The sequence below is a fragment of the Epinephelus moara genome, chromosome 20 (assembly GCF_006386435.1).
Source record: "Epinephelus moara isolate mb chromosome 20, YSFRI_EMoa_1.0, whole genome shotgun sequence".
NCBI classification, from domain to species: Eukaryota; Metazoa; Chordata; class Actinopteri; order Perciformes; family Serranidae; genus Epinephelus; species Epinephelus moara.
This window is the reverse complement of record NC_065525.1, coordinates 7084491-7110086: the sequence shown is the minus strand read 5'-3', so window position 1 is coordinate 7110086 and position 25596 is coordinate 7084491. Positions and strand designations below refer to the sequence as shown.

The window sequence follows — 25596 nt, the reverse complement described above, 5'->3', positions numbered from 1 at the left end:
CAAGTGGACCACCAAGACATATTGCTGTTCACACCTGTGTCTATCATGCATCTCCAGCTGACCATCTGGTTCAGACTTCATTACTGCCTACGTCACTTACACTAGAAGGTCAAGGGTCCTGCGCAGTTATTACATCCACACTCTCACCAGCTTCTCACTAGAATGCCCGCAAGTCACGTTTTGTCGATACAGCTGGAGATATCGCTGTCAGCAAAAATTCACTTTTTCCATAGAGCAAAAGGTGGCCAGTCATGCTCCACTTGTCGTAAAATAGGAAAATGATATCCCTTTTCCTCCAAAATTAGTGTTTGTATGCTTGTAAATGGGGGAACACATGCTAAAAATAGATAATAGACGCCTTTCCAATTGCCAGTAGATTAGAACCACGTACACAGCTCTGTAGTAGATGAGATTACCTTTCTGTTTTGTTTTTTTTTGTTTGTTTGTTTGTTTGTTTGTTTTTTTGGTGTCTTACATTCAACATCATGGACAGGCTTTAAAACAGGTTAATAAACAGTAAAGCAGCATGGAAGCCAATGAAAGTGTTCACATTGGTAACTTCTTTTTTCTTTTAATGTTGTACTTTATTTAGCCCGTTTCAAACTCGCTGTCGACTAAATTTGGATCAACGTTCAAGCGCTGCTTGGGTGGAGAATATTTTGTAGAGGCCTGTCATTGCATCTTGCCAGTAAAAGAGCTACAATTGACCTATGGCTAAGCCCCGCCCTCAAATGCGATGAGCCAATCACAGTGCGTATAGCCATTCCCATACACTTGAACATTCTCTGCCTGGACATTCATTGAAATGCATTACAGAAAGTCAGTTTTGTTCGGTTTTATGAGCTTTTACAGAGATTTGGAGTTTAGCCATAGGTCAATTAGCAGGTCAACTGGAGCTGGAGCTGATAAATACACATGACTACTGCAGAGTCATTTGACCCGTGTGTAAATGCCGATTGTAACCTTTCCCATTCAAAACAAAAGCCACATGTCAGCAGGTGTTAGTGGGTTTTTGGTGCAGTGGGAAAGGGGCTTTATAGAGCATTAGTGCGCTGTCACCAAAACAACCACATCCTGCATTGATGATGAAGTCCTTGTGAAGGATGCTTCAGGATGCATTCGCATTTACACTACAAAACAGACACAGTCAAATTTGTCCCAGGCCACCTCACCAAGTGGTCTGAATGATCGGATCCCAATACGTCTTGGTGTTCATTTACACTTGAGTGCTGTCCACTTGTCATCGTATCACCCAAGATGCAGGTATAAACAGGCTCAGCAGTTCACACAAATAATTACCCCCTACCTGACCTTTAACACTGTTGGGTTAACTAAATCTTCTAAACAGATTTGTTTTTTATCTTTTCTTAACTTTTAGACTGTGCTTGCTGTAGTACTAGAAAAAAAGAAAGTGTTTCTTTTAAAGCAGTTGGGGGTTTTTTCTCACTGAATCTCAGCAGTAAATCACAGTCGACTGGAGAATGTGTGATAGATTAGAAAACAGGAACACAATCATAGAATAAGTGCTTTGATTAGTGATGGAAATGTTGAAAAGATCATTGTGTTGTCCTTTTTACACACAAAAGTGTCACGTCAAATTCTTCTGTACAAGATGTTAGATATGACAAATTAGTTAAATTGCAGTATGTACAATCTTCCAAAGGCAAATTAATCCTTTTTTGTTTTTGATTCATAATATCTGACTTCCATTACATCACTAGATGAAACAGATTCTAGTTCAGGAGTTCGTTATGGTCTTGATTCAGTACAAGAACCAGTCTGCTGTGTATTTTTGGAGCGTAAAAACTGCTTTAAATAAAACATGTGCAGCCTTTCTTCTATAAACTTTGATTCATTTACAAGCTCACATTTTTACATGCACTTTTGAACAGATTTTGTGGCCTAAGAAATTCCATGCCACAGTGTGCAATGCACCCTTCATCCCTCATCTCTTAACATGTGGCCTCAGTGGTCACGGTGAAATCTACCACTTTTAAATCATGAACTAAATGCAAGTCACATGTTTCTTTACTCTTTTATCATTACCTAAAACTCCATTTATTCATATCCTACCATATGGTGATATGAAAATTTACATGCTTTCCTGCTGATTGTTTGTTATTTGTCTGTCTGCAAAATTAACTGTGGTATCATTTAATGAAGCCCAAACCAACTCCTCATCACCAGATGGCGCCGTCTCAGTTGGACCACCATTCAAACCAACAGTAGCTGTGCTGATGTCGATGGGATGATCTGCTTTCTTGCCATTGACTGTTGCTGTCTCCTGATGACTGCTTCCATTCTGCTTTGTTTTCAGGTCAGTTGCAGTATTCAGGATCGCTCTCCTTGCTTTTTCATTTGTTCCATTGCTATTGGCCTGGGACGATCGGATGTCTCGTACGGTGTTGAAGCCAGTCTGGATCATCGACAGCGTCCTCTGATTTCCCTCTGGCCGCTGGCAGCGGTAAAGCCCTCGAAATGCTGAGCGAAACTTCTGAGACATGGCGTTGTATATCACAGGGTTTATAGCACTGTTGGCATAGATGCATGTTCGACAAAACAGGAGGAACCAGTCATCCAGATATGGTGTGGACACAAAAGAGTTGATCAAAACTAAAGTCCGGTAGGGCATCCACAGTAGAGCAAATAGAATCACCACTACTGCCAGCATCTTTGTCACCTGTCGGGAAAGAAGCAGAGATACAGTCATTCAAAATCCTTTACAGCAGCTGTTATCAGAATTTTGTGTAAATGAAGCCTCTAATGCCGGGTTCAGGCTACATGACATTTTGATCTGTTCCGACAGTCACTATGTCAGATTAGGGGGTTGTGGAGTCATAAAGTCTTGCCATGACTTGGCCGACAGACATGACAGACTTCAAGGTGGTCAATGTGACCTTGCATCCGTCTCATTCTTGTGAACACAATATCACACAAACACCTTGAGGGAATGTCTTCAAATTTGGCAAAAACGTCCACTTGGACACAACAAGGAACTAATTAGATTTTGGTGGTCATGGGTCAAAGGTCAAGGTCACTGTGACATTGTCTGACTCACTTCTTGGAAGGGCACACATGGCCACCCTGGTAGAATTGCTGCCCCTCTTGGCAATAATAATTGGAGGCAAATTATTACTGTTTTTACGAGGCTGTGGCACACTCATTATTTGAGCTAGCGCTATGGTAGTGGTATGTTGTGAAACTAACCAAAGGCATACGTTGGTACAAAGTATGTCATGCTAGCTTGTCTGCAGGGGGACTAAATAATGCTCCATATTTTTAGGCTAAATTTTGGCAAGGACAGAAATTAGCATGGTGATTTTAAAGGGGTCCCTTGAACTCTCACCTCAAGATATCTGAATGACAATGGGCTCTATGGGTACCCACAAGTCTCCCCTTAACTTGAGATGGCTTGTTCCCAGTAAATGTTTCGTTTCTTACAAAAAATGTACTTCATCAAATTAAAGCTGGATATTTGTCTCTTTAAGAAAGGGACAACCAACGTATTTTAAAAACAATTAATGAGATACATAAGACATCAAAACAGGATTGTTGTGGAACTCAGAATGTTCCGTCAGAAATGAGTGTATTTTATTGATATCCAGGGGGAGAATTGTGATCAGTATAGTCTATGCACATTAGCTAATTAGTAATATTAATTGTAAAATAAGAAACCAGTATCCAATGATTTTCAATTGTGCATATACTTCAAAAGCATAATCAAATTCCTTAAATTTAGTTGTGGCTTTTGGTTTTGGTGTGCCATCCCAAGACTTTTAGCGGCCCTATTTACCACCACTGTGAAAAATTTCTGGGGTTGCCACTGTTATCTTCTCCTTGTACTATTAGTGTCTTGATGAACCTTTCCCAGCAGGAAAAAAACAAACAGGTGTTGGAAAAGTGGAGGGGCAGTCGATACATAATCAAGGGTGTCTAATATTCAGACAAATGTGCTAATACAAACACAAAATCTATATCAAGTAACACCAGCCGACCAACAGAACTAAAGATACAGCAGGGGCATTCAACCTGAAATGGCAAATCGCTGCAGTATCTCAGAAATATGTGTGTGTGTGTGTGTGTGTGTGTGTGTGTGTGTGTGTGAGAGAGAGAGAGAGAGAGAGAGAGAGAGAGTGTGTGCACGCACATGCGCACACATTTTCTTTGTGTGTACAACACCCTCAGCATGCCTTGACCCTCCTCCTCATCCAACCCCACCACTGGCTGGTGACCATGGTAACGGCTCAGACATTTCTGTACCCCTGCGAGACAGAGGGTGGAACAGAGCCAGTCAGCCTGTAAGACTCAAGTGATTAGCCTTATCAGTTGCCAGTAACACACCTACTCCCTCCAAGCCTCACCCTGCAGCCAAGTTCTCAGCCACCTTCAGCGTGCCAGGTTGATACCAGGTATCATGCACACACGTCCTCTCAGCAAATCCTATTTGAGATAAGGATATGTGTCCGAACCTTATGTGGTGAGTCAGTGACAGCCACCTCAGCAGGTAGTTAAAAGGAAAAGGTGGTGCACATTAAAGCGTTTAATTGAACAAGAAGGAGGCGGGAAGGAGAGCTTCCTAATTATCTCTGCACTGCCATAATGAGATGGAAAGCATCAGGGTGACATTTTCAATATGCATAATGACTGTAATTATGTGGCGGCAGGATACTTGACTCCCGCATTACAAACAGATCTGATTTTTCTGCTAGCATCATCATCCTCCCAGACATAATCCAGAATCCAATGGATGCACAGTTCGACCCACTGAGCCAAAGAATTCGCACTTAGCCTATGATGCTATCAACTCGCCCAGGGCAACAATGACCGAGCTTCCCCATCTCTCTTCCCCTCAACATGCACTTGAGGAGATCACAGACATGAAGAAACTCTCAGAGATTAAAACTGTACAATCTCACACCACACTGTATTAATCTCCAATCATAAAAGTGCCATTCTTTGGTGTACACAAGTTTATCAAACTCCTATCAGATTGAGCTGGCCTATCAAACGATGAATGAAAGAGCATGAAGTGCCTATTGAAGAACTGAGAGAGTGAAATCATCTGCGGTATTAAGAACACTTCAATGTAAATCCCAAATCACATTATGCAAATCTTCTGCTCCTAGATGGAGCCCCTTGAACACGAGATTAGGATCTTCTCGCTGCTCTCACATGAGACCTCAGTCTCACCGAGGCCTGTGTTCATGCAAAGACATGCACATAGTGACACAGTGCCTATGCTAAAGGTCGCAGGGGAAGGTGAAGCACTCAAGAGCCATTAAATTAAAGGGTTATTGTTGAATCTGTGACTTTGTACACCCTCTAGAAACTGCATATGCAATTCTTAGTTGCAACATGGAAGACGTCTTTTCAAGGCATCCAGCAGTCCAGAAGTAAAATTGTTTTTCTGCAGAGACATTGGGCCTCATGTATGAGTCCTGCCCACGCACAGATTTCATCTTAAATTGTGCATGTAAATTTTTGTTTTTTAAACTTTTCAACAAAATTTGCACACTTCCTGCTTGTTCTTTGGTAAAATCGAAATTTAAGGGTTCACTCGAAGAAAAGTAAGTCAGTACCACACCTCGGCCTCTTCTTCCCGGCGTAGGCTCCTGAAGGAAGCGGTGCGTCGTCACTCTGGCAGCTTCCCTCACCACGATCCAGTGGAGATTCCCCCGACCAGTGACAAGTTGCCTCCGGCTCCCCCTTCATTTTCATCCTCGCCTCCTCGCCCTCTGTTCCCCCCGACAACTGCAATAATCGGGGACTCCATCATCAGAAACGTCTGCTTTTTTAATGCTATCACCCACTGCTTTCCAGGCTCCACCGCTCCAATTCTGCTCCAAAAAATCCCGGAGCTGCTGGGCTCACTCCCATCCTCGGTCAAAAAACTGATTATACATGTAGGTTTTAATGATACATCTCTTTGCCAGTCCGAGGTGACAAAGGAGCATTTTAAAGAACTTTTTAACTTTCTGAGCGGCTGCGGAAGTCTGTTTTTATCTCTGGGCCCCTCCCCTCCTTCGCCCGTGGTGCGCTGCGTTTCTGTAGGCTTCTCAGCTTCAGCTCCTGGCTCCAAGCCACCTGCACTCTGAGCGGGTTCAGTTTCATTGATAACTTCAATTTGTTCTGGAACCGCTCCGAGTTTTACAGAGCTGACGGTGTCCACCCCTCTGGTCTGGGCAGCAGGGTACTCGCTCACAACATCCAGCATGCTGTTCAAACCACAACATCCACACGTGTCTGACTGACTTCCCCCTCTTCCTTGGTAGTGCTGCCGCCGCAGGTCACCACCTCCACCACTAGCGCCCCCAACTGCCCTCCTCCGGTATTGAAAATCAAGCGTACAGTAGTAAACAGCAATTCAAATGAATCGGAAGTGGAAAGTCTTCCAGACAGTAAACAACTCACGAACAATCTGGGACTCAAAAGCAAAACCTAGGGGTATATTAGGCGGACATCTAAATATACAAAGCTTAAAATCAAAAAGTGATCAGGTCAACCACCTGCTAACAGAGTCAAATCTAGACTTTGTTGGTCTATCAGAAACATGGCTACATAAAAACTCTCCCAGTGCTGCTGTTTTAGTTCCAGGTTACGTCACTTACAGGAAAGACCGTACAGATGCAAAGGAGGGTGGGGTTATGATCTATGTGAGAGACACTATCCGTTGCAGTGAGATTGAATGGCAAGGTTTAAATGATTTAGAGTGTGTTGGATTAAACATGGTTCTTGCACCTCAGATGGCCTTTACAATAAGAGTTTTATACCGGCCGCCATCTGCTAACATTGGCTTTTATGATCAGTTCAAGGAAATGTTATATCAGTGCGACTTCAAGAAGGAGGTTATAGTGATGGGTAATCTTAATATAAACTGGGAGGACAAAATCTCAAGGAAAAAGTTGAAACAAATCACAGATAGTTTTAACTTAACTCAGATGGCTAAAGGTCCAACACAAATTACAAACAATACCAGCACCCAAATTGATCTGATCCTCACCAACAGGCCTGAAAGGATTACAAAGACATACAACATGGTAACTGGGCTATCAGATCATAACATGGTACTCATATCAAGAAAATTAACTAGCAGGCGGTTTACAACACATTCTGGAAATAAGGAGTTTATTGGTATACCAAAAAACAAGCAGGAACATTTCAAAACAGCCATACAACAAATGGAATGGGACAACTTGTTATTGAACAGTGATCTGGAAATAACTACCCAAAACTTTACAGAGAAATTACAAACTAAAATCAATGAATTTGCTGTTAAAATAAAACGGAAAAACAGGAAACAAACTCTTNGCCATACAACAAATGGAATGGGACAACTTGTTATTGAACAGTGATCTGGAAATAACTACCCAAAACTTTACAGAGAAATTACAAACTAAAATCAATGAATTTGCTGTTAAAATAAAACGGAAAAACAGGAAACAAACTCTTCCCTGGATAAACGATAATATAAAACAACTAATGAAGGACAGAGACAACGCCCTTAAAATGGCCACTAAGTCCAAACTGAGCAGTGACAGGCAGAAATTTGCAATGTTAAGGAACAGAGTGACAAGGCAACTGAGAAAAGCAAAAGCAGACTTTTTCACCAAGATTATTGAAAACTGTCATGGGAACTCAAAATCCATGTGGAGTCAAATCAACAAACTGACTGGACAAGACATTTCCGTTAGAAATACAATTCAACTAAAGGTCAATGACACAATAATACATGATCCAGCTGAGGTGGCACAAGTACTTAACAAATACTTTGTTGAATCAGTAGAGACCATAGCCCAGAGTTTCACTGCCCAATGTAAAAATATACACACCGTCACTACTGGCAGCAGTGGTACAAATGAACCCCCATTACGTCCAATTCTAGTATCCAGGTCTGAAGTCGCAAGAGTGATCACATCTCTCAAGTCCTCAAGAGCTACAGATGTATATGGAATGGACATACTAATGATAAAAGAAATCTATCCATCAATAATTGGCCCATTAACACACATCATAAATATCTCACTGAGTGAGGGGAAATTCCCAGAATCATGGAAACTGGCTACTGTCATTCCCATATTCAAAGGTGGTGACCCTCTCCTTACCTCCAACTATAGGCCTGTTAGCATTTTACCCACTGTGTCAAAGGTATACGAGAAACTGGTCGTCAAGCAAATCACTAATCACCTCAATTACAGCTCCTTCTCTCTGCATCCAATGCAATTTGGATTCAGGGCCAATCATTCTACAGAAACCGCAATATGCTACTTTATGGAAAGGGTTAAAGCATCAATGGACATAGGAGGGTCAGTGGGGGCTGTTTTCCTTGACCTGCGGAAAGCATTTGACACTGTTAACCACTCAATTCTACTGAACAAACTCCTGAACTTCAATCTCTCCATGGAATTCATCAGCCTCATCAAATCCTACCTCTCATCTCGTTCTCAAATTGTTAGAATTGAAAATCGTAACTCCAACCCCTTGCAATTATCAACTGGTGTCCCACAAGGTTCAGTACTCGGTCCTATTCTGTTCAGCATGTACATCAATGATTTACCATCTGTGTGTGATAATTGTGATATATTAATGTATGCTGATGACACAGTTATAATTGGTCATGGAAAAACACCAGAGGAAGTTGCAACAAAGTTAGCAGATGCTATGTTATTAGTCACAGCCTGGTTTAAACTGTCCTGTCTGTATGTTTTTCTCTAAGAAAAAAACAAACATAAATGTGATGCCAGATGTTTTCATCTCTGGAGAGAGGGTACAGGTGGTTACAGAATACAAATACCTAGGACTGCATATAGATTCAAACCTCAGCTTCAAAACCCACATTACGAAAGTCAGGAACAAAGTTAAGTTCAGTTTATCAAACTTCAGATTCATCAGGGACTCGTTTTCAACTGAAGCAGCCAAGATGTACTTCTTCACAGTGGTTCTCTCCCACATCACATACTGTCTGACAAGTTGGTCTACTGCAAACACCACAACAATGAAAACAATAGAATCATTATATAAACAAGCACTTAAAATATTAGACAAGAAACCTTTCAGATTTCATCATTGTCATATACTGAATAAATATAAATTGCTTAGTTGGGAAAACCTCATTATATTCAAAAACATCTGTCTGGTATATAAGATCTTGCATGGTTCAGCTCCTCCTGCTCTATCTGGATACGTTAATACCAGATCTTCTGGTAATAGGGGTATGAGAGGTGCAGTGAGGGGAGACTGCACAATTCCCTTAAGAAAAACTACATTCAGTCAGGCAGTTTTCTCCTTCAGAGCATCACATCAATGGAATTCAGTACCACAATCAATCAGAGTATCTCCGTCATATCATTCATTCATTGCAATGCCAAGAAATGGCTTGTTGAAACACAAACGTGAACATTAGTGTTTGCCTCACTATTATATAGGAGTGCATCATTCAATTGTGGGTTATTGTCAGTCAACGGTATGTGTGTGCTGTACAGAATGTTTATCTTGTAAATAATGTTTATCTTTAATGGGTTATTTTTTTATATATATTGGATGTTGTATTTTATTGATGCCTTTAACAACTGGCAAAGGGACTACCGATGAAAATTAGCCTCTCGGCTATTTCGGGTGCATTTTACTTTTTTTTTTTTTTTTTAAATGTTGATTAATGTACATTGTCCCTTTTCAAATAAACAAATAAACTAAACTAAACTAAACTAAGTACATACAAAGCCAACTTCAAAATCCAGGTAAAGCCACAATAAATTTGTCTAATGAGTTTGTCACACAACAGAAAAATGTGTTATTAACCACCCAGCAAAATTCAAATGATTAAAAAAATTGCCAGGTAAAGGATTTAAAATTGTGAAAAAAATGAACAGTAGGCTACTCTATGCTCTGAGACACTGGGGACATGTCCACTGATGGAGCTGAAGATCAAGCTCCTGCAAAGGGACAGACTCTTATTAATCTAGATGCAAAGTGACATACACAATCCTGGAGCCAAAGAATGAGCAATCACGCAAATAGAGACTCGTTAGCAGCTAACTCAGTAGCTCAAAGCACACACATCACCTTGCTGAAGGATGAGCCGAAGAAAGAGCTGCTGTGCAGCTACAGGCTCTTGTTAGTTGCCCAGTAGCACACAGTCTATAACAGCACACACCCTCCGAAACAAAGAATGAGAGAGCCACTGTACAGCAATAGCCTCTCGTTGAGCAGCTAACCGCAGCTTACATTAGCACAAAGCACACACCCACAGCAGTAAGCAGTTACTGCCAGCAGGTGGGGTAGCTGATTCAGCTAGAAAGACTGAAAGGTACAATAGTGATGGCTGTTCTGCTTTTCTTTATATGATTGTGGCATTTACCAAAGATGTTGATGTAAAATGTTTTTATGAGCCTGAAAGAGCTAAGAGAGCTTGGAATGTAGCGAACTCAGCGGGGTGTGGAAGTTAGTAGTTAGTAGTAACGTAGTTAAACAAGGATGGCTCCAGTGCATCATCAAGCCATGATTTTAGGCATGCCCAAAAAATCCTGGACATAAAGTGGTGAAAAACTGTTTAAAGGCCCAGACACACCAAACTGACATCAAAGGCCAAAGAGTTGCACATGAACACACTGCAAAGACTACAGCCGATGGCCAACCAGCTCGTGTGCTCTGTGCCTGTGTGCGAGGAAATAACTCTTCACACCAGCAGGCTGCGCTAGTCTTTAATTGTTATTCAAAAAGGGAAACCAAAAGACTGTCTTGACGCTAGTTAGCCAATTAGCACATTAACATGTTTCAATGTTGAAAGAGCAGAGCACATTTACCCTGGGCTAGTGACCAATAATACGAACCATATGGAAACATTTCTGCTGAAGAATCCACATGGCTAAAGAAAAATAATCTTACCTCATGTAACAAGTTTGTTTCCATCTCACTCCCTCTTGACTTTAGCTCTTTGTTTACTGCCCTTACATTAATTTCTCTGCTCGTGCACTGAGTTCAACTGCTGATCAGAGCGATTTCATTCACCAACTAAAAAAAAAGTCGAAATGGGCTGACGAGGGCCAGTGATACGGGACGCACCACAAGGAGTAAGGCAACAGGCGCTCACAGACAGCTCAACATTGACCATCAGCTCGGTTTGTCAGGGCCTTAACCGTCCAACTCTACAGGACACCACAGTTCTCAGTCTTTTCACGTTTTCAAGAAGTATTTCATAATAAGTATAATGTGTTTCAAGAGGAATCACTGATTTTGCTTTGCCCAGACTGATGACAATAAAGCAATTTATTTTATGATTACACAGAAGAAACATGTTTCTTGAATGAGACTTAAGACCCTTAATAATTGTAAATGTTTACATGTATTAAAGATGAATTGGCCTACCCTAAATGACAAATAAATTAGACCAGTATGCACACTCACACACACACACACACACACAAACACGCGTGTCCAAGGGGAGCACACAGGCAAGGGTGCCGTTGAAGATGAGTGGCTTATTGGTAAGTGTTATGATAGAATTTTCAAAAGTCTGTATTACTACCTTTCAACATAAATCCAATTTCTATTTAGTTCAGGGACAATCTGATATCACTATGGCTTATGTTGCTTACCAACCCACAGACCCAGCAGGAGGTGGCCTATAACCAGATACTGACAATCACTCGCTGTGTGTAGCGCGCTCAGGTATACTCAGAGGCCGGTGGCTATGCCTAGATACAGCAGGTGGTATGCTTTTATACACTCTTGAAAAAGTGTGTGAAATAGCCATGGCCTGCTGTGTTCTGCACAACATTGCAATGCCCCCCATCTAACCAGCCACCACCTGAAGACATGGAGGTTGATGGTTTCATGGAACCTGACCACAGACGAGGCTTTGAAGCTTGTCAGTGACTCATTTCACTTTTGTCACATTGTTAAAAAAAAAAGACCTAGATCTACACTGTCATAGCATTTATTTGATAAAGGGTTTATTTTATTGTCTTTTAAAGGTATATTTTTTTCTTTGACTGTCATTTATTTATGAAAAAGTTGTTTTTTTCATTTTTGCTGCCCTTAGGAGGCATTTCCTTTCCTTTTTCTTTCTTTTCATCTTTTGTTAGTGTCTTGTTAGGTTGTGGTTTGCACACAGCACTTAAGTCTGCTACCATTATTTGGGTTTATTGATGCGTTTCCCTTTGCTAATTACAAATTGTGTGGCACATGCATCCAATTTAAGATCAAACGCAATTCAATAACATACTCAGGTGGGTAAGAACAGACTTGTTGTTAGCACACGTTTCATGAATCCCACATAGGATTTTCTAATTTTCCTCTTATTGCTTTTGTCCAAGAACAAATATAGGAGAAAATTAAGAAAACATTCATGCATGGAGCCCATTGTTTGATGACTAGCAGTTTAAGCACTTTAACAGCTTGGAAGGGTATTAAACCCTCCCAGTTTAATCATGAGTACAAACAATGAGCAACTGTGTTAGAAAATATCTGGTTCTTAGATAAAAAGTCAAAAGTACAAGCCTGTGAACAGAAAACCCTAAAAGCTGCAAACACTAATATTTTAATATCTATCCATCCATATTCAACTACTTATCTGGGGCAGAGTTGCGGCGCAGCAGGCTGAGCAAAGCATTTCAGATGTCTCTTGCCCCAGCAACATTTTCCAGCTCCTTCTAGGGGAGCCCGAGGGGTTCCCAGGCCAGTTGAGATACATATTCCCTCAAGCATGATCTATAGGTCTGCTCTGGGGTCTCTAACAGGTTTTGCCCAGGCGGCATCCTGATCAGATCAGATGTTTTAATGTCTGCAATGGAAAAAATGATTGTGACAGGCCTCACTCATAGTTATGAACCAATGATTGTATATAAAGACGGACAACAGGTCTACACTTCATCCCACTGCACACCAACAAAGTCGTCCCAGATACACGTGCTGCCATCTTTGTCATTTGGAGCCAGAGTTACAGCAATCTCTGCGCTGTCGACTTCCGTCTATAGACCAGTCTGACGAATCATGAGCAGCACCATTTATAGCAAGCACACCAATTGGCACACACAGCTGTCAGTCATGACCTCAAACCACCTTTTTATAGCATCAAATAATTAAAAAATAATTTATCAGAAAAATGAACACTTGAACAGATAATAATAGATAATAATAGATAAACCTACCTAAAATGACGGAAAGCATTTTTGGGAGAAAAAAAAAATTTCAACATGTACTTTTTTAGTTCGGCCCACGTTCCATCCGCTAACATGGAGAGGGCAGGGTTTATGAACTATACTGCAGCCAGCCACAAGGGGGTGATCTAGATGTTTTGGCCTCATATTTTGGAAGCTTTCATGCCATCCATACTTATTATACAGTATATTTAATGAACCCATATAGAATTATTAGGTCTAAAGAGCTTTTTAGCTTCATTCAGCTCACTGTTTTGGTTTTACGGAACTCAGATTGACTGTATGGGTTACTCCAATCAGACTCATCAACCTCACTTCTAGGGGCTGATAAGCCACCTGTACTCTAGCTGGTTACATTGTGGAGAATGGTATGGAAAAATCAATATTGGATTTACATTCATCAGGTGAACATAAACACCACTCCAGATAAAGTACTGCTGAATGTGTGGAAAGATAATCGTTTGCTAACGAGTTTAACACAGCCACTTTATAGGGTGATAATACACAGCTTGTTTCCACTGCCCTCAAGTGGCCACCAGAAGAAAATCTCGGTATTATAGGTGTTTGCAAACCATTGGTTTGTAACATTTGTACACTTCATATGTAACATATCACAACATATCCTTAAACAACAGTTTGTATGATAATCCGACAAAAATGCACACACAACGTGCCAGATGATGTCCTACAAATTAGCACCCCACGAATGACGTTGCATACTCAACGTAAAATTACACACTTAATGTAAAGTTACATACTTAACATAACGTTACTGAGGGTAGGTTTAGGCAAGTAAAGTTACTGTGGTTAGGGCTAGGGAAAGAAACATGGCGACAGCATACTTGAGTCACGTCTTGTGATCGCAGCCTTCGCAAATATGTGGGGTATACACAAATTACTGGCTCATGATTACGTAGGATATGTATGAATTTTGATGCATTACTGTTTATAGAAAAACTCACAAACAATGCATGAGAACAGCCTTCATATCAAGATTTCTAAAGTGATGTAATATAGGAGCTGATTTTTTTTTCATTAGGATGGCGTAATTAAAAGCGGGTGTTTTAAACCAAAACATGATTTTTTTTTCTAACCATAACAAAGTGGTTTATGTGCCTAAACCATAACATGCCTTGTTGAAACAAAAAGAAATGTTAAGTGTTTGTATCAGCCATACAATAACTTTAAAATGTACAATGGTAATATTTATTCCAGTGACTGGGTTGCTAAAAACATGAATTTAAGTTTCTGAAAAATGATAATCCTTAAATTTCAGTTCTGGTTAATTTCGACATGACTCTAGTTATAATAACACAGATCTGACAGTTCAGCTCGCAATTGCATGTCAACCACTGCAGGCAGGAAACACTCCTTGATTGGCTATTATATTAAAAATGCACCAGAAGATTTTACAGTGCAGCCAAACAAACCCTGAGCTAAGAGGCTTTGCATTGCAGGCTTCTTTGATAGGTATTTTCGTCAGAGCACCGTCAATGCACCATTTGGCTGTTCATGAAACTAAATAGTCAACATGACAGCAGAATGTAATAGTTATTCATATGCAATCATACAAACTGGGATTCATGCCAATAAATATGAGGTGACAAGAGGATGAGCATGAGCAACGTTCTCATTGTGAAAATCATTTAATTTCACCTTTGTGAAATATACATATATATATATATATATATATATATATATATATATATATATATATATATATATATATATATATATATAACCGCGGTAGTGAAGTCATTATTTTCCACATTTATATAGCCTGCATGAAACAACACAGTAAGAACACATAGGGTGAAGTACCTAAGATGGGGTTTTAGTAGTCCACCTGCAGAGCACTGTAGTTTCACCATGGCAGACCAAAGTCAATAACATCTGTCTTTGCATAATTACATAGCCCATAGTGAGTGCAGGTGAATTCTCTTGGCACCGCAGTTGTCTTTTCCTAAGTCCTTATGAATTTTCCTTGACATCTGTCCTTGACCTAATAACATTTTCTATTGAAGTCAAGGAAAAGTGTTTAGGAAAAGATATGGGATGTTGTTTTTTTTACTATTAGACAGCAGCCTTAAGAACTTTGCACACAAAATCCATATTTTATGTATGCATTTATTTATCATACAGTAACTGAGTCCAATATGCTTTATCATTCTATGCAATGTGAACATTTTCAATATGAGACAAAAAGGAAAGAAACACTTGCTCCTACACTATCGCTCTCTCTCTCTCTCTCTCTCTCTCTCTCTCTCTCTCTCTCTCTTTCTCTTTCTCTCTCTCTGTCTGTGTTCTGTGTGTGGTCTTCATCATCTATCATCATCCACCTGAATATTACTAGGTCTATCTGACCTGTTCAAAGAAAGCTATCGGAGTTATGAAATGACACTGTGCAGTGCACCTGTTCCTCTCTCTCGCAATGTACGTGTCCCACAGGTTACGGCACATTTTCTTCACTGCATCTTGGTCAAACAACTCTCTCTTTGACAGATTCAAAAAAATTGAAGAAAATCAAGCCTACTCTGAAACTTTAATGATGGATGAAAGTTTGGAGCAGACTTGGTGTGCAAAGGCCTTAAGATTGGGTAGCACATTAGATGATCTTGAAAAAAACTGGGGAAAGAGGGCTGGTATACACAGGGACGTTAATGACAGAATGGGGAACAAGTGTACTAGTGGGTGATGGGATCGTATGACTGAGAATGGCGGGAACACACCCAGAGCAATTACAGCGCAGCATTATCCGAAGGATAATGTGACCTTTCAAAAAAGCAAACTGGCTGACAGCCCCAGACAGCATTCAATTGTCTGTGGTGTTAAGGATGCATTGTGAGCAAGCGTTTCTGTTGGCTAGTCCCATTCTGTGCATTTCATGTTAGGTAATACCTGTTTTGTGTATGTTTTTGTATTGAGTGAGTTGGAGATTTGTATTCCTGGCAATTACCGACATAGTTTACAGACTTCTATTCAGAGGTCAGAGCCAGGATTGATGTTTGCAGTATCTTAGCCCTTGTAGACTGTAACACTGTGGAACTCTCCCTAAAAACAAATCCTGCCAACACTATTTAACATAAGACACAAATCTATGCCAAGGGTATTCGGAAACTTCTATAACCTACTCACTGAAATCAAACGAAAGTAATTATAAAATTATACATTTTTGAAAAAAATCTTTTTACTCTGTGTTTTAAAAGTAATTTGAAAAGGTCAAGGGGCCCCTTCAAGGGGTACTTAATCTCTCTAAACAGATATCTGCATATGTATGCAGAATTGGTAGGCAGCGGTACAAAATATTGGTATTGAAAGTGTTCCATTTGTAGTTCAAGTAGTATTAACCAATTACATTTGAGTGGGCTTTGGTTGTCTGCAGGTAAACAGTCCATGTGGAGAGCAAAAATAGCGGAACACATTGGCAGAAATGCAATTTCGCAACCCATCAGCCACCGCCTGACAGCGATTTAGCTTTTTATCAGCTTTTTCCTAATTTATTGCATTTAAATGCAGATATTTGTTCATAGAGACTTGCCAAAATGTCATCTGGAACTGTTTCAAATTGCTAATCCAGTTAAAACCATGTGGCACACATGGAGTCTTGGCCTGGCTACACCAGAACATTTGCCACAGAGGTTTTATTGTCGTCACATGAATAGCTGATGGGTTCCAAGGGCTACCAGACAGACATAACTGTAGGAACACAACACTGTCACCAAAATAGAGGGATACAAGAATTGAAGCTCTAGCTAAAGTTCAGGCAGGAACACTTCCATGCGTATTTTTTTCTTTCTCACACTTACATTTACTTACTTGCACGCATGCATACTCTCTGTCTCTAGCTGTCAGTGTCCGGGGCTGTCAGTTGAGTCATCAGCTGTTCTACAGCTGATTCACAATCAGCCAATAGCACATACCCTTTCTCCATCATCTTACTGCTTCTAGTTTTAAATATGGTTCTTTCATGCTGCAGTTGTAAGCTCCCGCTTCACCTCCCCATCACAGCCTAATGTTCACGGAATCATCAACCTCCTCTGCCTCATCAGCCATCAGCCTCAGCGTCATCAGCCACTACCACCTCCACCAGTGTCTGAACTCCAAAGGGGGATTTATCTTGCTGCTGCTCAGATGTCCCTCGATCCCAAAAAATCTCTCTCTCGTATCTGTGGCAGAGACATCTGTAAAATCTAAACTCTGTTAAATCATACTCTGTATTAAATATTATCTTTACATCATTCATCTGTCTCTCCAGATTGAAATGCATGGTTGGTTGCAGGATTTTAAATATGATATTTTATATTTTCTGCCTCACACAATGCAGTAGTAAGTTTTTTAAATCAGTAAAAAAACAATAAAACAAAATTTGTGATTTTAAAAACGGTTATTCTTTACTTGTGGCTCCATCACGATGCCTGTCTGATTTATCTCCTAGAGTTAAAACACCAATTCCACACTCAGACAGCAGGTTTCAGCTGCTGTTAAACAATCAGACAAGCACTTCATTTGGAGCATACAGGGGCACTGACCTGCTTTTGTCCTCTTGTAAATGTAATAATCCTAAGAGGACCAAGGCTTTACAGTGATTCAGTCATAACCTAACTGGGTTTTTATTGTTCAAATATAAGAACATTTTCATACAAAAATGCTGAAAGAAAATAAAAAAACACTGACATTAAGTGACATATACTTCTACTGCTTTTATATTTAATACAAATCTCTGTACTGTGACTTTTCAACTGCCATACAACTTTTGAAAGAACAAAATGTGCATGCAAAACTAGTCCCTTCTGCATTAAAAAGAACATTGTCATAAACCTTCTGAGTGGATAAAGGCATGTAAAGGTAGATGCTTTTAAGACCAAAAAGCCTGAGAGACTGTATTCTACATCCAAGAATATAGAGACAAAGCAGCACTCTACCAATACCACGCAACCTAGGAGAGAGAGCTTCCTCAGTAAGAAGCCTCTTTGACTGAACAGCCCAAGGTGAAGAAGCCATTACCGCCACGATTGCCTTCGGGGCCTCGTAACAGCCAGGACAGAGAGCCGACAAGAGGCCACTTCTCTGAGGCAATGGACGGCAGGGGCATCATCACCATGCTGTTAAGAGGGACTCATGGCCTCTATATTCCCACCAGATCACAGACACGCAGCCAAAGACGAGTCTGAGGTCAAATGTGACTAAAGCTATTGCGCAGCAATTACTTGATAGACAAGACAAGATGTAAGAGCAAGATAGGAGAATGTGGGAGGGGTTAATGGGAAAGGGGTTGAATGTAGGATGAGGCAGAAACCTGTTTCCTGGAGGAGAGCGCGCTCTTTGGCCGGCCCTGGCGACCCCCTTTCCCCACTTCAGAGGCTTCACGGCAGCTCCGACGCAATGTGGTGGCACTAGTGTCAGGATGGTTGGGCAGAGGGCTGGAGGGACACAAGCAGCATGTCAGATTTGTATGTTTGGTTTCTTGATTAAATAAGGGTGTATTCGAATGTAACAACTGAACCGCCAGAAAAAATGCTGACATTGTATATTTCTGAAAACCACGGATATATTACATTTGCACATTATTATGTTGCAGATGCATGAAACTTTATATTTGAACAGTGCTGTGGTTAACATGTGGTTAGGTTTAGGCACAAAAATCACTTGGTTATGGTGAAATAAAAGATCATGTTTTGGCCTAAAATACATGATTTCTGGGGCACGATCCTCACGTAAAAAGCACTGTTGTCTCAGTAAAAAACAGCTACTTTTTATGCCACTATCTCAACAAGAAAAGCAGTAATGTCTCGGTAAGAACAAATCACTTTTTGCGGCACCTAAAAACACCCAAGTCTGGTGTTTAAAAAGCCGCTGGAAACACAGCAATGAATCGCTAAATCACAACTGGTTTTGTTGTTGGGTCTTTAACAGTGGTCTGCAGCTTGGCAGCCATTTCACCTAGGTGACACACCATCCACTATCCCCTCCACCTCCTGTTGACAAAGTCAGCTCATATACTGTGTCACTGTAGAAACATTGATATGATACGTATGAAGATTGCAAATGTTACATAATTGTAGTTTGCAGAAACATACAATGCCAGCCTTTTATTCTGGCGAGCATTTAGTATCTTTGTTTGTCAGCAGATATGTCCCCTAAAAGACAAGCATTTATTGTTATTTGCCCATAATTGTTTCTGTCTAGTTGGAGAATCTTCTGAAACAACCTTTTAGAGCACCACCATTATAACAGACAATTGCCCAAGACAATATTTTAATTTTATTTTTTAAGGCTTTTAATATGAGCCACAATGTTGATGTAAGCCAACTATAAATGTGTTTTCCTGCCTTGTTTCACTCCAAAATTCAATACTGCAAGAAAGGTCAAAAATGCCTTAAACATGTATGTTGTCTTTTTTTTTCTCATCTGAATTTGACATGCACAAATAAGGATAATCTATACTAACAATGGTATTAGGCAATTTTGTGATTACTTTGTGATTTTAAGATAACTTTAAACCAGAAAAAGTAAAAGCTTTTTTGGCCGCTGTCTTTAGGAACAACAGGAACAGGTTGCCAAAACAATTGACATACTGTCACATTATAAAGTTACAGTTATAGCTAGAAAGCCACTGGCTATTTACACATCCAGCAGAAACACAGCAACATTAACAGTTGTTCTAAGTTTGGACTTTTAACTCTGCTTTAGTCTCCGCCAACCTCTGAGTGAAATATCTGGCTCTTAAGCTGCATAAAGGCTCCACTATATTCACCAGCTAGTTGCTAACTTGGTTTGTCTGCTGTTTGGTGGTGTTTTTTCACTGACAACAGCTGTCTGCTGCAACTGGAAATGAAGCTTATGAGAGCAGTAAGAATGAAACAAGACAATAAACTGAGAGGTGCTCACATGCTCCATAGAGCAGAGCAAAACTGTACAGGTGATTACAGTTAGAGATGCACCGATCAATCGCCTGGTTACCGGTATCACTTTTCAGCTTGATTGGCCATGACCGGTGACAAGCCAGTCAGTCTCAAATATAGCCCATCCTGTGCACATCCAATTTGCATGCACGCATCACCAGTGGCTCACATTGCATGCACAGTGACACAGAGAGTTCACAGCCATTGCAAATGGTTCTCTTTCCCAGGTCGTAAAAATACACATTGTTAGCAATTTTCAGACCCTGGTGACTTTATTTCTAAAATGCAACTAGCAACAACTTTAGCGATTTATTGAGACCATCAGGGAAAAAGGTGTTATTCATTCCATTGCATGCTGTTCAGAGTAATTGCAGTTTTGGAGAAAATGTAAAAGTTATTTAAAAGTCAATGTTCTATTATGAGCATTCAACTGAATTTTCATTAGGGCAAAGTTGAAAAATCGGAATCTGCAGGTCAAACTTAAAAAAAAAAAATTGGAAATAAGAATTAGCCAAGAAAATTGCAATTGGTGCATCTCTAGTTATAGTTCTCTGTGGGTTTATCACTATGAGCCACTCCTTTCACCTTACACTCATTTGTTTGATACATTCTTAATATAAAATTAGTGATTAGTGCAATTCAAAAAAAGATCAACAAATGCAAAAGTTATGAAGGTGTTAGTTGGTAATTATCATTAATCTTGTATCTAAAGTGAGTTTTCAACTTCAAGCAGAGTCAGATATCTTGAATTTTAGTCCCCAGTTTAGGTCAATCTCCAAAACCACTGGAGCATATGTTTTCCATAATGAAGCATGAATTCCTTTAATTTGACTCCCTGCCTGGTAGATACCCATCACGTAACACAACTCTTTCCACAGGCTTAGTACTCCACATGATAATTACACTGATACATTGAATATGTAAAATTGATGGAATTACCCTTGGTAATGAATGAACTCATTCATTAATATGGTTTGAAAGACCTTTTACAGTACCTGAGGTAGAGGATGCGTGCTATCAAGCCATACAGCACAATGGCGAGGAGCAGCGGGATTACGTAGAAAATGGCAAAGTCGATGAGGTAGATGGGCAGGTAGAGCTCGCGTTTCACTCTGTAGCCACACTGCACATGTCCATCCTTACTGACCTGCATGTCACACAGTTATCACAGAGATGCTATTAAATAACAGGCAAGTGGCTCCGGGATCAGATGCTCATAATCTTTCACATCTCATCACAATAATGCCATTCCTCTCAGAAATGGCACAGAGCTCTTAAAAACCTTTTCACATTCACCTGCGGTTAAACCAGCATATGGACAAAAGAGGCTATTACAAATGTTCTATTCCTCAGTTTGTGACTCATGTACCCACTGAAACACAATGCACTCCCTGTGAGGGGTGCTTTTTATATTTGTACCCTTCGCTTTATCTGTGTATTTATACACTGAGAAAATTACTGTGGCCACAGTACATGTGCTTTATTTTTGAATCAGTAATCTGGGTTGCTCTGCTGTTGCTGTGGTACTAAACCAGTAACACACAACATGTAATGTAGAATGTAATGTATTTATCTAACCTGAATGTCCACCAGGAAAAACCACAGCATGCAGTAGACACAGGTGAAGATCCAAACGCCAGCAATGATCCGCTTGGCCCGGGACACTGTGCAGACTGTCTGAGCCTTCATTGGATGGCAGATAGCTATGTACCTGTATGCAAAGAGCAGGGTTAAACACAACCATGGCTTTTAATATTTTTAACTGCCAACAATCTGTACGTGCAACAGTGTTATTTATGCAATGCTTTTCTCATTTTTATTATCTAAAACTGCAGTAGAGCAGTTGCTGTGGGTAACAGCTCCTCCTCACATGTTGTATATATGAGTGTGTATGAGTTTTGCTGTGTATTCATTTATTCATCAATGCAGTTGGCATAAAAATTAAAAATACAGAGAAAGACTGTTGGTCAGATTATTTGTACAATTTTTTTAAATATCTTTTTTTGCCCTGGTCACACCAAGACAAGAGAAATCGACTGATCTGATATGTAAAAAATCTCCTTGGGCTCTTCCACAATGTTTCATAATTTAGTAAACTGATTTATTTATTTATTTTTTGTATTTGCAAAAGAGATAATGATTGAAATATTGAATTCATTATAGTGGTATTAAATGGAATAAGATGCACATTTGTCTGTCTCTTTTGCTGCTGCAGCCTTTATGTTAATCTATCAGTTTGTGGTGTGCTTAAAGTGTTGAAATGTCATTAGATCTAAGCTAATAACATCGCTGTCATGACATTTACATAATGAATAGGTGATTCAAGATCTTATTCTGACATGAGACAAACTTGTTAAATTAAAGCGGAACTCCCAGATTCAACCTGGACCCTCTTTTCCCCTGTTTTCATGTTTAGGTGATTTGTGGGTACACAACATTTTTTTAAATTGGTCCAGTGTTTAGAGAGAATGCTGCAGCCAGGAGGAGTGAGACAAGCCACTCAGGGCAGGTGCACCCTGTCAATTTTTGTTCATTAAAAGTGCTTTTTTTGTCACTAACAGACTCAGATTTTTATTATGAGCGTCTGACAACATCATGGAAAGGACCTTACAGAGAAATGGATTATTTTTTCTTTTTGTTTTGTTTTTCCAAGTCTCACGAGTACAGAATGTGTTCAGTGGATGAATATTTAGCTGATCTCGACAAAGACCTATGTACACATGTTGTTTAAACGTGGGTAAATACTACTGGTGTGTCACATTTGACGTCAAAGGCAGGCCAGAATACAGGTTAGTAAACAGTAGAAAGTAGCATGGAGGTCAGTGAAAATGTTACAGCGGTTACTTTTTTATATATATATTTATTTTTTTCACAGTGTTAGCCAGGGGAAACCGAGGAAGGTGGGTGCTGGGTTTCCACAGTGACAGTGCATTAACAGCTGTAGAGGCACTATAAATGTACAAAGAGAACTGGATGCAGCGTTGGAGCTGGGACCCGGTACATTCCTATGAGAGTTGTTCAGTGGTGCATGAAGCCCCAAAAGGTCTATTTCCATGGTATAACAACACCCAGATATTCTGCATCATGGGGCCCATACAGCAAGTGCACTAGAGACACTAGGTGGCCGAATGGCCAACTTCCAGTTTGGCACTCCACTTACTTGATTGGGGGTATAACAATTCAATCGTGTGGCTCTTCTTGACTTTTGAACCACATGGATCAAATTCTGATGGTGAAACATGTCATTTTGCAGGGGTTGTGACACTCACTTATCCACAGATTTACAGATGTCTCTTTCACAATGCAGGTCTATGGAAAAAAGTCTTTTTGGGAAACATGACGTGATTAGCCAGGTGGGACCATCCTGATTATGTGAGCTCAACATTCTGTTTAACTCTCTGTATCAGTCTGGACTCAATGCTGCCCCAAACACTTTCAGTGGGTGGGAGTAGGCCTACTCTTGACCAACAAACTTCAGCCAATCATGGAAACCAAACACCAGGGAATGTCTTTTTCACCACCAACAGAGTCAGTTGATAAATTAATCTTTAGTCAAATCCAGTTGGAAAACCAGCGAAAAATGTCTTTTCCTCCAAGAAACTCCACAAGTGCATACCATACAACACAATACTGTGTTTACTAATGTAAGAGTTAGCGCTTATTGCTTCAGGAGTCGCCATTACTGTTCTGCAAGCTGCAGCCTGCATTTTACATTACCAGCTACAACGCAGTCCCTGATTGGTTGCTTACATTGTCAACTACAGTGCAGGTCCCTGATTGGCCCCAGTTGGATGTTAATTTCTGGATGCAAAGCGAGCAGCACTGAGTCCAGACTGATACAGATGGCGAAACAGAATGTTGAGCTCACGTCATCTGGATAGTCCTACAGTGCTCACATGATAGACCCAGACGATGTAAATACATGTTTAGCCACTATAAAGCGACTGTAAAATTGGCGTCAGAGCCCAGTGCTGTTCCTGGGGACTTGATGAGCACAATGCTACAATGAGCTAGCCAGTGGGACACACTTGCATTAACATACATACCATTACCCCACTATTATTACATGGCAAATAGTGCTATGTGAACATTGCAATTTAAAGACAATGCATTGTCTATTGAAATTAAAATGAATACCAATAAGAGCTCAAACCAGCACAATCCAGCAAAAGCTGTACTGAGAGCAGTTGTAGTTTGGTCATCCTCACCTCTCCACGGTGAAGGCGGTGATGGAGCAGGAGGACACATTGATGCCCAGGTACTGAAGGTAGGTGATCCCCAGACAGCCAGCATGGCCAAAGACCCATGTGCCTGTCAGACTGTGCGACACGTTGGGCAGCCCAGCTGCTACCAGCACCGTCAGGTCAGCTATGGCCAGGCTGACTAGGTAACAGTTGGTGGGTGTCCGCATGTGGCGCGTGGTGAGGACTACGAGGACCACCATGATGTTCCCCACGATGCCCACGCCACACACCAGCAGGACCAGGAACACTGACACCGTCTTGTACTCCAATGACTCAGAGACGGCGGCACTGGGACTCAGAGAGATGTTGGTTGGGGTGTCAATTCTGGAGCTCACGTTGTCAGACATATCTGCTAGCAGCTGGCCTTTTTATACCACAAGTGTTTGTTAATCACAGGTTACATTCATTTCATTAATGTGATGAGGGGCATGACTCTGAAATGTCACCATGTTTTTTCTCCTTCATTAGAGCATTAACTCTAATTTAAAGCCAATGCAGTTAAAAGTAGCATGTGATACTGACTGCTGTGAAGCTTAAGGATCTCACAGCTTTGATTATCACTGTAGTGGAAGAAACAGCTGTGAATTTCGTTTTCAGAAGTCTTTGATCACTGAGAAGGGGAAATGAACATTGTGCTTGTTTTCTTCTGTCTGATATATCCTTTTGTTATCCAGCTCACTGCCCCTTTTCTATTGTCCTTTTAACTAATGAAGAAGAGTAAAAAAGAACAACATGTTGAATATGATTCCCAGTCTTCCAAACACCACTCAGGCCCCCATGGAGTCACCTGGAAATAGAAAAGCAGTTCAATTAATTGGACAAATAGGGAATTGTATTGATAATAACCTTTGGATTGGCTTTGGACTTTAATATTTCAGTGTCAAACACATATTAACACAGATACAGAATTTCTCTCTGGGACTCCCTCAGGTATCTGCAGTCTTGGCTGAATCAGTTGATAAATGTGGGGGATGAAAGAACAAAGCAAGCTAGAAGTTTCAAATGGCAATGCTGTAATTGCAGAAAATATGTAAGGAAAAGGTCAGCACTATGTTAATTTTCTCTGGAATAGTTTCTTAAATACAAGGTATCATGTGAACAAAGTTGACATTTTGTCCCACGGGTGGTTCTAGAGTAAGGCTTATTTGTCCAATGGTTTCATCCTCCAGTGAGAATGTGCTCACTGAATTTCATGGCAATCTGATCATTACATTTTATATTTCTTCTTTTTGGCTAGATTGCTACAGGGATACTGGATAGATGCTACAGGAAAGGTCAGCATGCAGGTCACAGGAG

At 40.4% G+C, this 25596-nt stretch overlaps 1 protein-coding gene across 1 annotated transcript; it reads right to left on the bottom strand.

The window, feature by feature from the left end:
* Positions 1 to 2092: 2092 nt before the first annotated feature.
* trhr2 (thyrotropin releasing hormone receptor 2) lies at positions 2093 to 24689 on the bottom strand. Its single transcript, XM_050073437.1, has 5 exons — positions 24265 to 24689; positions 21635 to 21767; positions 21052 to 21203; positions 18451 to 18574; positions 2093 to 2680 (listed from the first exon to the last, which is right to left on the bottom strand). The coding sequence occupies exons 1-5, from the start codon at positions 24645 to 24647 to the stop codon at positions 2093 to 2095; spliced, it is 1380 nt and encodes a 459-aa protein (XP_049929394.1). The 5' UTR covers positions 24648 to 24689.
* Between the last annotated feature and the right edge of the window lie 907 nt (positions 24690 to 25596).